At 47.2% G+C, this 13,850-nt stretch overlaps 1 protein-coding gene across 1 annotated transcript; it reads right to left on the reverse strand.

The window, feature by feature from the left end:
- Nucleotides 1-1,989: 1,989 nt before the first annotated feature.
- tmem87b (transmembrane protein 87B) lies at nt 1,990-13,850 on the reverse strand. Its single transcript, XM_084458813.1, has 19 exons — nt 13,717-13,850; nt 12,127-12,187; nt 11,907-11,998; nt 11,166-11,300; nt 10,903-10,947; nt 10,507-10,645; nt 10,137-10,198; nt 8,736-8,919; nt 7,343-7,442; nt 6,925-7,018; nt 5,424-5,495; nt 4,427-4,535; nt 4,207-4,265; nt 3,973-4,076; nt 3,818-3,891; nt 3,137-3,216; nt 2,588-2,640; nt 2,333-2,363; nt 1,990-2,177 (listed from the first exon to the last, which is right to left on the reverse strand). The coding sequence occupies exons 1-19, from the start codon at nt 13,837-13,839 to the stop codon at nt 2,136-2,138; spliced, it is 1,659 nt and encodes a 552-aa protein (XP_084314939.1). The 5' UTR covers nt 13,840-13,850; the 3' UTR covers nt 1,990-2,135.

Below are 13,850 nucleotides of genomic sequence, written 5' to 3' on the forward strand. Positions count from 1 at the left end.
TCTCAGTGCAGAAACATCACTAAGGCATCTTGGTAAAATAAAGATTTTTTATTTACAGTTAAATTAAAACAGTACTGAAATGACAACAGTTCGCCTCTGGCGACAAACAAACACAGATTTATGTTCAGGTGGGTTCTCTTGATCAAGACAGGAAAAACAAAAACAAACCAACAGGTAAATTGTTTTGGTACGAAATATTCAAGGATATTTGTGTAATACCCCTTCCCCATCCCTACCCCCACCCCTTGGCAGCAGGCAGTCCTTCTCAGAAGCCAGCCCATCTGTGGAATTAGGAAATAACAGCAACAAGCCCAGCCCCATCAGTGAAACTGTACATCACCACCCTACCAGGTTTACATTATTGGAGAACACCGGTCCTAACAGAGGTAGAAGCCCATGATGGTCCCCTGTCACATGACTGAGGACTGCAACACAACGGAACCTTCCCCGTCACATGACTGAGGACTGCAACACAACGGAACCTTCCCCGTCACATGACTGAGGACTGCAACACAACGGAACCTTCCCCGTCACATGACTGAGGACTGCAACACAACGGAACCTTCCCCGTCACATGACTGAGGACTGCAACACAACGGAACCTTCCCCGTCACATGACTGAGGACTGCAACACAACGGAACCTTCCCCGTCACATGACTGAGGACTGCAACACAACGGAACCTTCCCCGTCACATGACTGAGGACTGCAACACAACGGAACCCCATGTGGCACAAGCAGCCATCATCTCCCAAGTCTGTCAGTTTGTCCCCTACTTCTGTCCCCTCCCCTCTCCCCATTGTGCTTGTTTCTATGACGACTCTAGACAGACAATAATATAGAATAACAAAATTAATGTAAAAGTAAACAGAACTGAACCGAGGCTTTAAGTACACTTAAAGATGTGTAAATACATAAGCTCATGTCAGACAGTAGCAGGAGCTCAGAGGAGAGTAACCCTTAAAGTCAAAGGACCAATATTGCTGCGTCACCGAAGAGCAAAGATGCCCCTCAAACACACCGAACACATACTGTACCTCCACTCTTAAACACAGCAACTCTCTCTCTCTCTCTCTCTCTCTCACACACACACACACACACACACACACACACACACACACACACACACACACACACACACACACACACACACACACACACACACACACACATCAAAATAACACATCTCTAACGCACACACTGCCCCCTCAGCAGCGAGTACACTACTGCCCCCACAACCCCACACCCTGCAAGTCTACACAACGTTGAACAAAAACTCTTCTGTTAGTACTGCGCAATTCACACACATGGTATGAATCATGAGTCCCAGCCTAGACAAACATGTGTCCCTGCCTCACGCAGACACACACACACACATATAATATGTACAGTGTATACCCATACATGGTATATACCTGTATATATACACACATATACATATATACCACTCACACACACACACACACAAAGTACACACACACAAAGTACACAAACTTATTAGACTTGTCACATTATATTCGGAGAAGGAAGCTGGGCAGCTTTAGGCTCGTGAGAGCATCCCGATCTCGCCAGCTCATTGGTCATCACCATCAGGATGGTCTCGAGAGACTAGGCCCGGCTCCCTTGTTGAGAAGTATGAATAACACTAAACCATTTCCTCATTATCGCTGTGCAGAAAGAGAGGTTCAAACAACCCAACAGCCATTGGAACACACGTCGTATCTGCTTATCATGGAGATAGCATTCAAAACACACCGTACCATGGAGAGAACATGTGCGGGCTCATCTCCAAAGCACAAAAAAGGTCAACGAGTTGACGAAAAAAAATCGATCAAATAAATACATAAAGTAATATGATGTGAACAATTCTCTTTGGAACAAAAGGCTCTTTCCAACCAGGAGATTTGCAGGGGGATGAACAGATGTCATCATCATGGTTGTGTCTATACGAGGGGGGGGCGGATGGGAGGCGCGGGGGGGGGGGGGGCAGTGGGACCCAGGCAGAGATGGAGCCTCCAGCCCTGCGCTCTGCTCTGTTTCTGGGGAAGAGGAGCCAGCGGGTTCCAGGAGGAAGGCTGACCCTCCCCTCCATGCTGGGGTCCATACCGGCACCTCCTTGGTTGAGCTGATCTCTCCTTACTCCATCTTGGACATCTCATACTTGGTGGTCATGATTTCCTGGAAAACAAACAAGACCCAAATTCATGAATGACTGGTACATGTCTGGTACACACACGCCTGTGCTCAAAATCAAATGTTTTCCAAATAAATTCACTATCACACTGTAGCATCTGATGTGAAAGATATACTGAAAGATATACTGTAACATTTACCTCATCAGAATCCAGCAGGACTGGCAGAGCTCTACACACAGACAGACAGACAGACAGACAGACAGACAGACAGACAGACAGGGAGAGGAGGAACATCTGAGAATCTGGTGCTGGTAATCTGATTATTCTCAGCTTCGATGTGGTACATCATGTACGATCATGTGACATCAAGTATGATCATGTGACATCATGTACGATCATGTGACATCAAGTATGATCATGTGACATCATGTATGATCATGTGACATTGCTTACACGTCTGACAGAGAGGTAGGAATGTTGTCCTCCACCCACTTCAAGTCTTCATCCTGAGAGAGAGGGGGAGAGAGAGGAAGGAGAGAAAAAGAGAGTGGTAGAGAGAGAAGATGAGAAAGGCAGAGAGAAAGATGGAGAGAGAGAGAAAGAGAGAGAGAGAGAGCAGGGGGGGTAGAGTTAGTAGAGTGAGCAACCAGGAGTCCCATCATGTAGTATCCTGCCGGTGAACCCAGGGTGTGTGCTCAATCAATCAATCAATCAATCAAAGCTTTATTTGTATAGCGCATTTCTTACCCAGAGGCAACACAATGCGCTTTACAGAGAACAAGGGAGGTGGGCATACGACCCACTCTACATATTCCAGAGGGAAGCAAAAAAAACAGTAATCACCCGGGGGCCAGATAAGTGAGCTGTAAAAATTCTTCCCTGACCCCTCTCAACAAGACGATCGAGCAAGCTCCTGGAGTATGTTTGTCTACCGGCTAAGAACATTTATAAAGCAATACATTACAATAAATTACATTTCAGAGTAAGAGAGGCTGTACTCACAGGGCTGGCTGCTGATGCCGCCGAGGGCTTGGCTGAGCCGTTGGTCTCACTCTTAGTGGATCGCAACTTGATGCCATCAGCTGAGGAGAGAGAGGAGCACACAGACCACGATGACCACACAGAAGAACCAGGAGGAAGAGCTCGGCTAGCCCTGGAGGCTATGGAGATGGAAGCATGAGGGGACATTAACATGTCCAGGCTAGTAAGTAGACAGGTGCTGTACATGTGTTAGATTTAGAGCTCTCCACAGACTAGGTTATAAGGTTAGGGTCAGGGTTACACAGGTTTTAGAGTTATTCTGAGTACCCAGAAGCTCACACTACGGCGAGAATGTCTGGAAACAAGCTACAGTATGGGCGGCTGTAACTCAGTTGGTAGAGCGGGTCGTTCAATGATCGAAGGGTCAGCGGTTCGAATCCCGGCTCCGACTGTCCACATGTCGAAGTGTCCTTGAGCAAGACACCTAACCCCAAATTGCTCCCAATGAGCAGGTTAGCACCTTGCATGGCAGCTACCGCCATTGATGTGTGAGTGTGTGTGTGAATGGGTGAATGAGAGGCCATTGTAAAGCGCTTTGAATGCCGCTAAGGTGGAAAAGCGCTATATAAGTGTAGTTAGAGGAAGGGTTGACCAGGTTAGAGGTAGGGTCGACGAGGTTAGAGGCAGGGTTGACCAAGTTACCTATGTTAGTTGATACCAGGAACTCCTCTATCTCCTCGTCATCTGAGTCATCCATCAGTGGAGTGAAGGCGTACCTGAGGGGGTCAGAGGTCAGATACACAGCAGTCGTCTGATAGGTCAGCTGTCAAACCAATGCTGTAGCAACATGACCTCACCTCTGGTTGTTGGCTGAAGGTCGCCATAGAAACATGATGACCAGGAGGATGATGGAGAAAAGGAACCTCCAGAAGGCATCATCCACCCACAGCTCCATCCAGTCCTGTCAACAAACAAACAAACAAATAAATAAAAACAACATTGACACAGTGCCATCCAGTCCTGTCAAAAACACTATCCGTTACTGTTGCAGCATTGAAGCAAACACGCCCGTTCCACCATGACACACTGACCGACTGACAATCTGCTAGCCGGAACTTCTTCGTTGTCCACACCATGAAGATGATGGAGGCTGAGGAGGAGAGAGAGGTCAGAGGTCAGTCAGAACCTGCCCCTAACCCCCCACACAACATTACCACACCACAATCATCATCATCGCCTTGGGAAAGGTATACATTAAATACATGATTAAATACATACGTTATTGTCATTATTATCATCAATGTTTCCCACCTATGATGGCGAAGATGAGAGTATTGGTGAAGTGTCGGTACAGAGACAGCTTGACAGGGTTCCTTCTCAGCTTCAGGGTCTTGATGGTCTGGGCCAGGCTCACAAAGATGTGAGGCGCACAGTCAAGGAAACGACAGGACTGGAGACCAAACACCTCACCAATAGACAAGACAGAGTCATACCACCCAGGCACTATCCAGAGACTAGACCATAGACGGGGATCGTGAGGGCAGGGATGGATCATGTGCCCTGCCCAGCAGGCTAGAGTCAGACCCAGCAGGCTAGCAGAGTCAGACCCAGCAGGCCAGCAGAGTCAGACCCAGCAGGCTAGCAGAGTCAGACCCAGCAGGCCAGCAGAGTCAGACCCAGCAGGCTAGCAGAGTCAGACCCAGCAGGCCAGCAGAGTCAGACCCAGCAGGCTAGCAGAGTCAGACCCAGCAGGCCAGCAGAGTCAGACCCAGCAGGCCAGCAGAGTCAGACCCAGCAGGCCACAGCAGAGTCAGACCCAGCAGAGTCAGACCCAGCAGGCCAGCAGAGTCAGACCCAGCAGAGTCAGACCCAGCAGGCCACAGCAGAGTCAGACCCAGCAGGCCAGCAGAGTCAGACCCAGCAGGCCAGCAGAGTCAGACCCAGCAGGCCAGCAGAGTCAGACCCAGCAGGCCAGCAGAGTCAGAACCAGCAGGCCAGCAGAGTCAGACCCAGCAGGCCAGCAGAGTCAGACCCAGCAGGCCAGCAGAGTCAGACCCAGCAGGCTAGCAGAGTCAGACCCAGCAGGCCAGCAGAGTCAGAACCAGCAGGCCAGCAGAGTCAGACCCAGCAGGCCAGCAGAGTCAGACCCAGCAGGCCAGCAGAGTCAGACCCAGCAGGCCACAGCAGAGTCAGACCCAGCAGGCCAGCAGAGTCAGACCCAGCAGGCCAGCAGAGTCAGACCCAGCAGGCCACAGCAGAGTCAGACTCAGGCTAGAGGCCCAGAGGACAGCAGAGCACCAAAGGATATCCACCAGCACAGAGAAGAGTCAAGCAGAGCAAGGGGGATGTTGGCCAGCAGGGCCAGGTCAGAGTCTTTCGCCTGGGAGAGGAGAGAGGGATGGGGTGGAGGAGAGGAGAGAGGGATGGGGTGGAGGAGAGGAGAGAGGGATGGGGTGGAGGAGAGGAGAGAGTGATGGGGTGGAGGAGAGGAGGGTGCAGATGGAGAGAGGATGGGGAGAAGGAGAGCAACACAAGTGGTAGAGAGAAAGAAAGAGGGATTGGGTAGATATCGAAGTGATGAGAGGTGCTGTCATTCCTCCTGTAATACTTCGTCCTTCCTGCGACGTCCAGACCACGCCAGACTACCTCCTTATTCAGTGTTATAGAATAGCTGCCAGGAGGAGTCATTGAGCAAGCAAACTCAATTTGGCAGGCAGTAACTTAGGCTGCAGCTTACAGTATAACTGCCTATAGCTTAAACTAAGTGTATTCTTTGTATTATATTAAATTGTACATCGTATTGTATATTGTGTATATTGACAAAGTCTATAAGCAAAACGAAAGCAACACATTATTATTGAAGTTAAAACTTGCAATGAATGACCAGTGTAGGATAATGGGTTTGCTTTACTGCTCTACTGCCCCTTGTGGTTGCGGGTTGTAATGTTTTTTTTATTTTTAACGCAGCTGCCACTGCTGTTGCTGTTCTCATCACAAGGTAGGACGAAGTAATGCAGCGTTAATGACTGTAGACGGGAAACAGAGGGATTGACCAGAGAGAAAACACCTTTCACCAGATTAACAAGCTAACACCCAAAGGATTATGAGAAACTTGAAAGTACACAACTCACGAACGCTAAGGCTAGAATTACATTTACACATCGGACATCTGCAGCACCGTGTGTACACTTAGTGTATTAAGTTTAGAATGTGTTTCATGTATATATGAGAGAGTGCATTTGTGTGTGTGTGTGGGGGGGGGGGGGGGGGTGTCTGTTAGGGTTCGTGTGTGTGTGTGGGGGGGTCTGTTAGTGTTTGTGTGTGTGTGGGGGGGGCTGCTAGTGTTAGTGTGTATGTGTGTGGGGGGTCTGTTAGTGTTACTGTATATGTGTTAGTGTGTGTGTGGGGGGGCTGCTAGTGTTAGTGTGTATGTGTGTGGGGGGTGTGTTAGTGTTACTGTATATGTGTTAGTGTGTTTGTGTGTGTGTGTGGGGGGGGGGGGGGTGCTAGTGTTAGTGTGTATGTGCGTGGGGGGTCTGTTAGTGTTACTGTGTATGTGTTAGTGTGTGTGTGCCAGTGAGATGTGTCCAAGTGAAGGATATGAACCAGACGCAACAGGAGTCAAACACAGCTAGAACAATGGCTGTGATGAGGGCAGGCCCGTTGTCTCGACCCTTCAGTCAACAAACACATATGCGCACATATTTTCAAAACATAACACATTCAGCACACACACACAATGAGCACACACACACACACACACACACACACACACAATGAACACGCATGCGGTGAGAAGCCCTGCTCACCCCAGTGATCCTCAGAACACCCTCGATGCTGGCGAAGGCAAAGTACAGGACGCCCAGGCCCACCACTCTGTGCATGACTGTCCCCAAGCGAGGCCTGCCAGACCAGAGGAACACGCAGGTTAACACACACACACACACACACACACACACACACACACAGGTACACACACACACACACACACACACACACACACAAAGGTACACACACACACACACACAAGAACACAAAGTTGCACACAAAGTTACACACAAAGGCACACACAAAGGCACACACACACACACACACACACACACACACACACACACACACACACACACACACACACACAGACACACACAGTCTGTCTGTATGTCTGTCTGTCTGTCTGTCCGTCCATCCATCCATGGTGTAAAGCTCGGAGGTAGCCCGTGGACCTACTTGACGATGCCGTAGCCCAGGCTGACGATGATCACCAGCAGCCGGGCCAGGGTTCTCTTCAGGGCCGACACCAGCTCAGCAAAGATCAGCAGGCCTGGGGCTAAGGGCACACCAACAACACACACACCAGCTCAGCAAAGATCAGCAGGCCTGGGGCTAAGGGCACACCAACAACACACACACCAGCTCAGCAAAGATCAGCAGGCCTGGAGCTAAGGGCACACCAACCACACACACCAGCTCAGCAAAGATCAGCAGGCCTGGGGCTAAGGGCACACCAACCACACACACCAGCTCAGCAAAGATCAGCAGGCCTGGGGCTAAGGGCACACCAACAACACACACCAGCTCAGCAAAGATCAGCAGGCCTGGGGCTAAGGGCACACCAACAACACACACCAGCTCAGCAAAGATCAGCAGGCCTGGAGCTAAGGGCACACCAACCACACACACCAGCTCAGCAAAGATCAGCAGGCCTGGGGCTAAGGGCACACCAACAACACACACAATCACTTTGTGTACATTACATTACATTCCAGTCATTTAGCAGACGCTTTTATCCAAAGCGACTAACAATAATTGCATTTAACGTAGGAAGAGTCAATGTACTACTACTTGCCAGAACTCACAAGTGCATCTTCTCTCTAAAACAAGTGACTAAGACCATAATCTAGTGCTGAAGGCAAAGTGCAAGAATAGCAATCTAAAGTACAGTGCAATATAATATAATACAATAAAATAAAATACAGTAAGTGCTTAGGCGGGAGGATTGTTGTAGTACTTCTTGAAGAGATGAGTTTTGAGCCTGCGACGAAAGATGGGCAGCGACTCTGCTGTCCTGTGTAATAACGTTCTTGATCTTGATCTCCAGGCGTCTACCTTTCTGAAAGCTTGGTGTTGTCTAGAATGGTCACGGGTCTAAGTATTCAATCCATAGAGATATAGAGGAGAGCTTGAGCCATGGTAGCCCACTCCTAGAAACACGCTGCTCTGGAATGAAACAATCTTGCAGACATCTCACCTGGGGATAGCACTGAAGAAGCTACAACAGACACCCAAGATAGAAGAGGCATGTCCACCATCTAGTCAATTAAAATGTTCTGCATTCTGAATTTTGATGCAGTTTGTCTGAAACGCTGTGTGCTGCTTTCCTGGCCAGGCAGGTCTCTCTTAACAGAGATGTTTCATCTCAATCAGACCAAATATGTTAAATTCATGTAATAAATTAATCTCAGAGGTGCAAACAGATCACAGGTGAAAAAGGTGACAAACATCCAAACTCATACATACACTGATCAAACAAAATGACATATTTTGGATTAAAAAAACGGCTACTTCCACCTAAAAGGTGACAAGTCTGCCCCCCTGTAATCTGTGTAGTTGAGTGACTCACATGCAGCTCCGATGGTGTTGGTGTTCTCGTACTCGGCGCAGAACACGGCCTTCTCCACCATGCCCAGGAAGATCACCCCCGCGATCCAGAACTGGATCCTCAACAGGTCCTTCCAGTAGCAGGCTGACCACAGCAGCCACAGCAGCCCGTAGAGGATGTATACCACACACATCACCATGTAGAACTGAGGAGGAGGAGGAGGAGAGAGGAGGAGGAGGAGGGAGGAGGAGGAGGAGGAGGGAGAAGGAGGAGGAGGGAGAAGGAGCAAGAGAAAACGGTTATCTATTACAGACATAAACCACACTTAATCCATCTGATCAACATGAATCACAGTAGCCCTTTCAGGAAGTACACCACACCCATAATCACCATCTAAAGCTGAATGTTGAAACAACAGTTCCATTTGAAACAGAACTATTTGTCCGACCGCACTATCACTGTAATGTGTCGTCTCTAGTTAACTTATTTCAGCACTTGGTACTTGGACTCGGGACCCCATCTTTGAAGAAGCGCAAAAAAATCAATGTCAAAAAAATCATGCCAACCTAAATGATGCAGCAGCCATATTGGATTTTTATTTTTTTTATTTTTTTATTTCACAGGCCACAATTTCCCCCCCCCATTTTCACCGAATTTGCTACAGATATTCCTCAGACCTATTCTCACAAGGTATCAGTATATGGCTTTTTGATTTTCGAAAGCATTTGCCCATCACAGCCAATCGAAATCAGCGGCAAAGCGGAGGTCATATCCCAGCAACGCTGAGAGCTTTGAACATGGACTCAGGACCCCATTTTGAGGAACAAAACATTTTGCATCATTTAAATAATAGGCTCTGTGCACCAGCTCCACTACTTCCTGAAAGTCACTTGGCATCTTTATTTCCTGTCATATATGATTGGCTTAAGTGATTAATCAGGTGTGCGGCAGACCCAGCGCACACCTGATTAATCACTTAATCCAATCATATTGGACAGGAAATAAAGAAGCCAAGTGACTTTCAGGAAGTAGTGAAGCTGGTGCACAGAGCCTATTCTGTGTATGGTGATACGGTGGCGTGGGAGGTCCCAAGGATGAGACCTGGCCATTTGTCATGTTGACCTAGTTGACGCAGCTGCCATACTGGATCTGATTCAGCTCTGCCCTGCTGGACTGCTTGCCCCCCCCTCATCCTTGCTTGCAGGTATATTTTTCTATGGTTTCAGAACCACACAAATGACAAATCATAATTCTGGACCTATTAATGCTGCACAATGCATGAAAATGGAATAAAGGTCACTAAAAATAAATCCACCTCGAGAGCATTTTTACCGATGCCCCACGGCGATTACCCTAATTAAATAGAAAACGAGTTAGTGCGAGTCACACTATGTCCGATTAGAACAGATGGTGTTTACTCACGATCATGAGCGGCCATTCCGTGACAGAGATGAAGCCGTGAGTGCCTTTCATCACCACATTCACTGTGAAACATAAACAACAGACATCACCAGACATCTTGGTTATTATATATTAATATGATATATTAAATATTAATCGCAATTATTAATCGCAATTACCATTTTGAAGCAAATAATCGCAATTATTATCTTTTGTCAGAATCGTGCAGCCCTAATCCCCATACAGAATCTATCCTTCATTACACCATGAGCAGTGTTTAGTGATCCTACCAGTCAGGTTCTAGAGGTACGCTTAGTGTCCTCACATGAAACAACCCCCTAAAGAAGTGGTATTTTGAAGCTGTTGAACAGTGAGAAGTCAGAGATCCTACCTGTCAGGTTCCAGTGGGCCTCTGGTTTGTCTGAGGTGATCTGGACCACCAGCAGGTAGGGGCCGTCCCTCCAGGTGGTGGCTATGACGCCGGAGCCCTGCACCACCTCCTCCATGGTCCACTGGGTGTAGTTGTCATCCTGGGACAAACAACAAAGAGGAAACAAATAAACAAACACAGGTTGGAGAGGGGAGGTGGCATCCAGTACGATGGGGTAGTCTAATCATAATGAGTAGGCTAATATTTATTCATTTAGACACCAGCAGTATACAATATCAGTAGCATACAATGATAAAGCAGAAAACACAATAGACAAAACAAAGCTAGTCTAGTTTTATACAGGAGACAAGGGATTCAGTCTCTCCTCCAAATCCCCCCCCCCCACTTATCTCTTACCGGGGCCAGATGTGGCACTACTGGGCGTGGCTTCGCCTTGGCTTTCTGGAACAAACACACACACACACACAGAGTCCCTATCAATGACAGGGTTGACACAGCATTGGCTGCTTGTTCAGTGACCCTTTCTAAATATGTAATTCTTGTTCAGTAGCCTGTCACATAATCTGCAACAGTATTAAATACATGTCACCTAGTCAGCTAACCAATACAAACTTTGTGTGTATGCTTGTGTGTATGTAATCAAGTTAACAGCCTCTTACATTGAGCATGGGGAAGGATAACCAGCTGCTATTGCAGGTCAGGGGCCTGTGCCTGTGCTCGATGCACTCCCCCGGTCCGAGAGGGTTGGGGTCCAGACCCTCCCCTCTGCTCAGTGGAGTCCTATCATACATCTCCTGCATAAAACATATTTTTTGGTGTTGCAGTATAAAGGTGAAATGTACAGACATGTAAGCGGCTAGTCATAATTATACACCAAAACCATCAATCATTAAGACAGCGCAGCCTCTTTCACACATGGCTGCTAAAATGTGCTACCCTCACAGTCACTGTAAATTGGTTCAGTAGTTAGTCTCAACGCCAGACCCATGAGAGTTCTTTCACTGATTCACTACGTAAGCTATGCTAACTACATTTATACATGCTGCACATCTCTCTATGGGTCTGGGACACTTCAGGCAAAAATCCACTGTCCAGATCCTGGCAATTCATTAGTAGCGCCAGAATCCTGACGACACCAATCAGTAACGACTTTCGCATTCAGGCATTCCCACCCAACCTGGCCCCTGCCCATCTAACCTGGGCTAGCGTCTCTCATTTGCGGCTACGACCTGTCATGTTTTCAATTTTTACCCGTCGATACGCCCTCAGAACACCAGCTTGGGCAGCGAAGAGGCAGACTCTATTATGTAGTGTGCAGAGCGCAGCGATTCAACGTAATATTGGAGTCTGGAGAGAGACTAACAGTAGAAAGATCTACAAGTAGAATGTATTTCACTCACCTCTATATTGTTGAACTCATTGTGACAGGGATAGAACTTCAGATACCACTTAATAGTAAACGTCACCTCTTCTGGGCAGCCAAAAGACACAACTAAAAGATAAAACATAAGAAAAGGATTCAAACCTTCTTCTTTTAACTAAAGAAGCATGTTTCCACTTTCCTCGGAGAAAGAGATATACTTATCTCCAGTCAGATCCACAGTGTCACGTGTGTCCTACCTTTCAGTTCTACATTGGTGTCTTTATACATAGATTTCCTCAGCAGCAGTGGTCTTGTGGTCTGTGGAGAAAGATGCTGAGTGTTTACATTGGCACAGCTGAGAGCCGTGTGTGTGTGTGTGTGTGTGTGTGTGTGTGTGTGTTTAGTTAAGCCTATTCCCTGGAAGCATACAACAGCCTTGCTGTCTCATCTTCGCAACAGGATATGGAGGGAGGGCACTAACGTTGCCTCAGTGGAAAACTGTACCTTCAGCTAAAATGAATAATAAATACTGCTCTCCTTGTCTGTGCCAGGTCTAGAACCACAACACAATACCCGCTTGAGATATTGGTCATTATCATAGCTTGCTAGCTGGCTACAATGTTAAATACTGTTAGTTCACTGCATCTATAGAAGGAGGTATAGAAGGAGGTATAGAAGGAGGTATAGAAGGAGGTATAGAAGGAGGTATAGAAGGAGGTATAGAAGGAAGTATAGAAGGAAGTATAGAAGGAGGTATAGAAGGAGGTATAGAAGGAAGTATAGAAGGAGGTATAGAAGGAGGTATAGAAGGAGGTATATAGAAGGAGGTATATAGAAGGAGGTATAGAAGGAGGTATAGAAGGAGGTATAGAAGGTGGTATAGAAGGAGGTATAGAAGGAGGTATAGAAGGAGGTATAGAAGGAGGTATTTAGAAGGAGGTATAGAAGGAGGTATAGAAGGAGGTTTAGAAGGAGGTATAGAAGGAGGTATAGAAGGAGGTATAGAAGGAGGTATAGAAGGAAGTATAGAAGGAAGTATAGAAGGAGGTATAGAAGGAGGTATAGAAGGAAGTATAGAAGGAGGTATAGAAGGAGGTATAGAAGGAGGTATAGGAGGAGGTATAGAAGGAGGTATAGAAGGAGGTATAGAAGGAGGTATATAGAAGGAGGTATAGAAGGAGGTATAGAAGGAGGTATATAGAAGGTATAGAAGGAGGTATAGAAGGAGGTATATAGAAGGAGGTATAGAAGGAGGTATAGAAGGAGGTATAGAAGGAGGTATAAAAGGAGGTATAAAAGGAGGTATAGAAGGAGGTATAGAAGGAGGTATATAGAAGGAGGTATAGAAGGAGGTATAGAATGAGGTATAGAATGAGGTATAGGAGGTATAGAAGGAGGTATAGAAGGAGGTATAGAAGGAGGTGTAGAAGGAGGTATAGAAGGAGGTATAGAAGGAGGTATAGAAGGAGGTATAGAAGGAGGTATAGGAGGAGGTATAGAAGGAGGTATAGAAGGAGCAAAGGCCATCTTAGCCAGTGGTTTGTCCTCTTATCTTACACTCACTACAAGGCAGCTAGCAACTAGCATGCTAGCTAGCTACTGGGTTATACAGTCGCATAGCTACAGTAAATATGGTTTCATACCTACAGTAAGGTTAACCATCACAAACCTTATCTAGATAACGTTTTACGAGATAACATGTCCTGTTTAATGACTGCTACACTACTAGAAAGCTATCTCGCTATGCTAACAACAGTGTCAGAGAGCTAGTTAGCCTAGCCTAGCCTGCTAGCTAGTGCTAGCATAACGTCACCCTCTTTCTGAGCACTAACGTTCACGTTACTCACATTGACAACCGTCATCCTCCACTGCCCCGTCTCCGGGGCCGCCATGACACCACGGGTCACCTGGCTGAGAGAGACCCCTGCGAGGAGCAGCAGCCACAGCCTCATCTTCACACACACAGCCATGTTGTGCCTGG

The sequence above is a fragment of the Borostomias antarcticus genome, assembly GCF_949987555.1.
Source record: "Borostomias antarcticus genome assembly, chromosome: 25".
NCBI lineage: Eukaryota > Metazoa > Chordata > Actinopteri > Stomiiformes > Stomiidae > Borostomias > Borostomias antarcticus.

Coding starts and splice junctions, on each gene's coding strand:
- tmem87b (XM_084458813.1), bottom strand. CDS start 13,839: ATGGCTGTGTGTGTGAAGATGAGGCTGTGGCTGCTGCTCCTCGCAGGG. Junction 10,646..10,902: donor TAGTGCCACATCTGGCCCCG/GTAAGAGATAAG, acceptor TGTTTGTCCCAG/GATGACAACTACACCCAGTG. Junction 3,892..3,972: donor CCTTCAGCCAACAACCAGAG/GTGAGGTCATGT, acceptor TGACCCCCTCAG/GTACGCCTTCACTCCACTGA.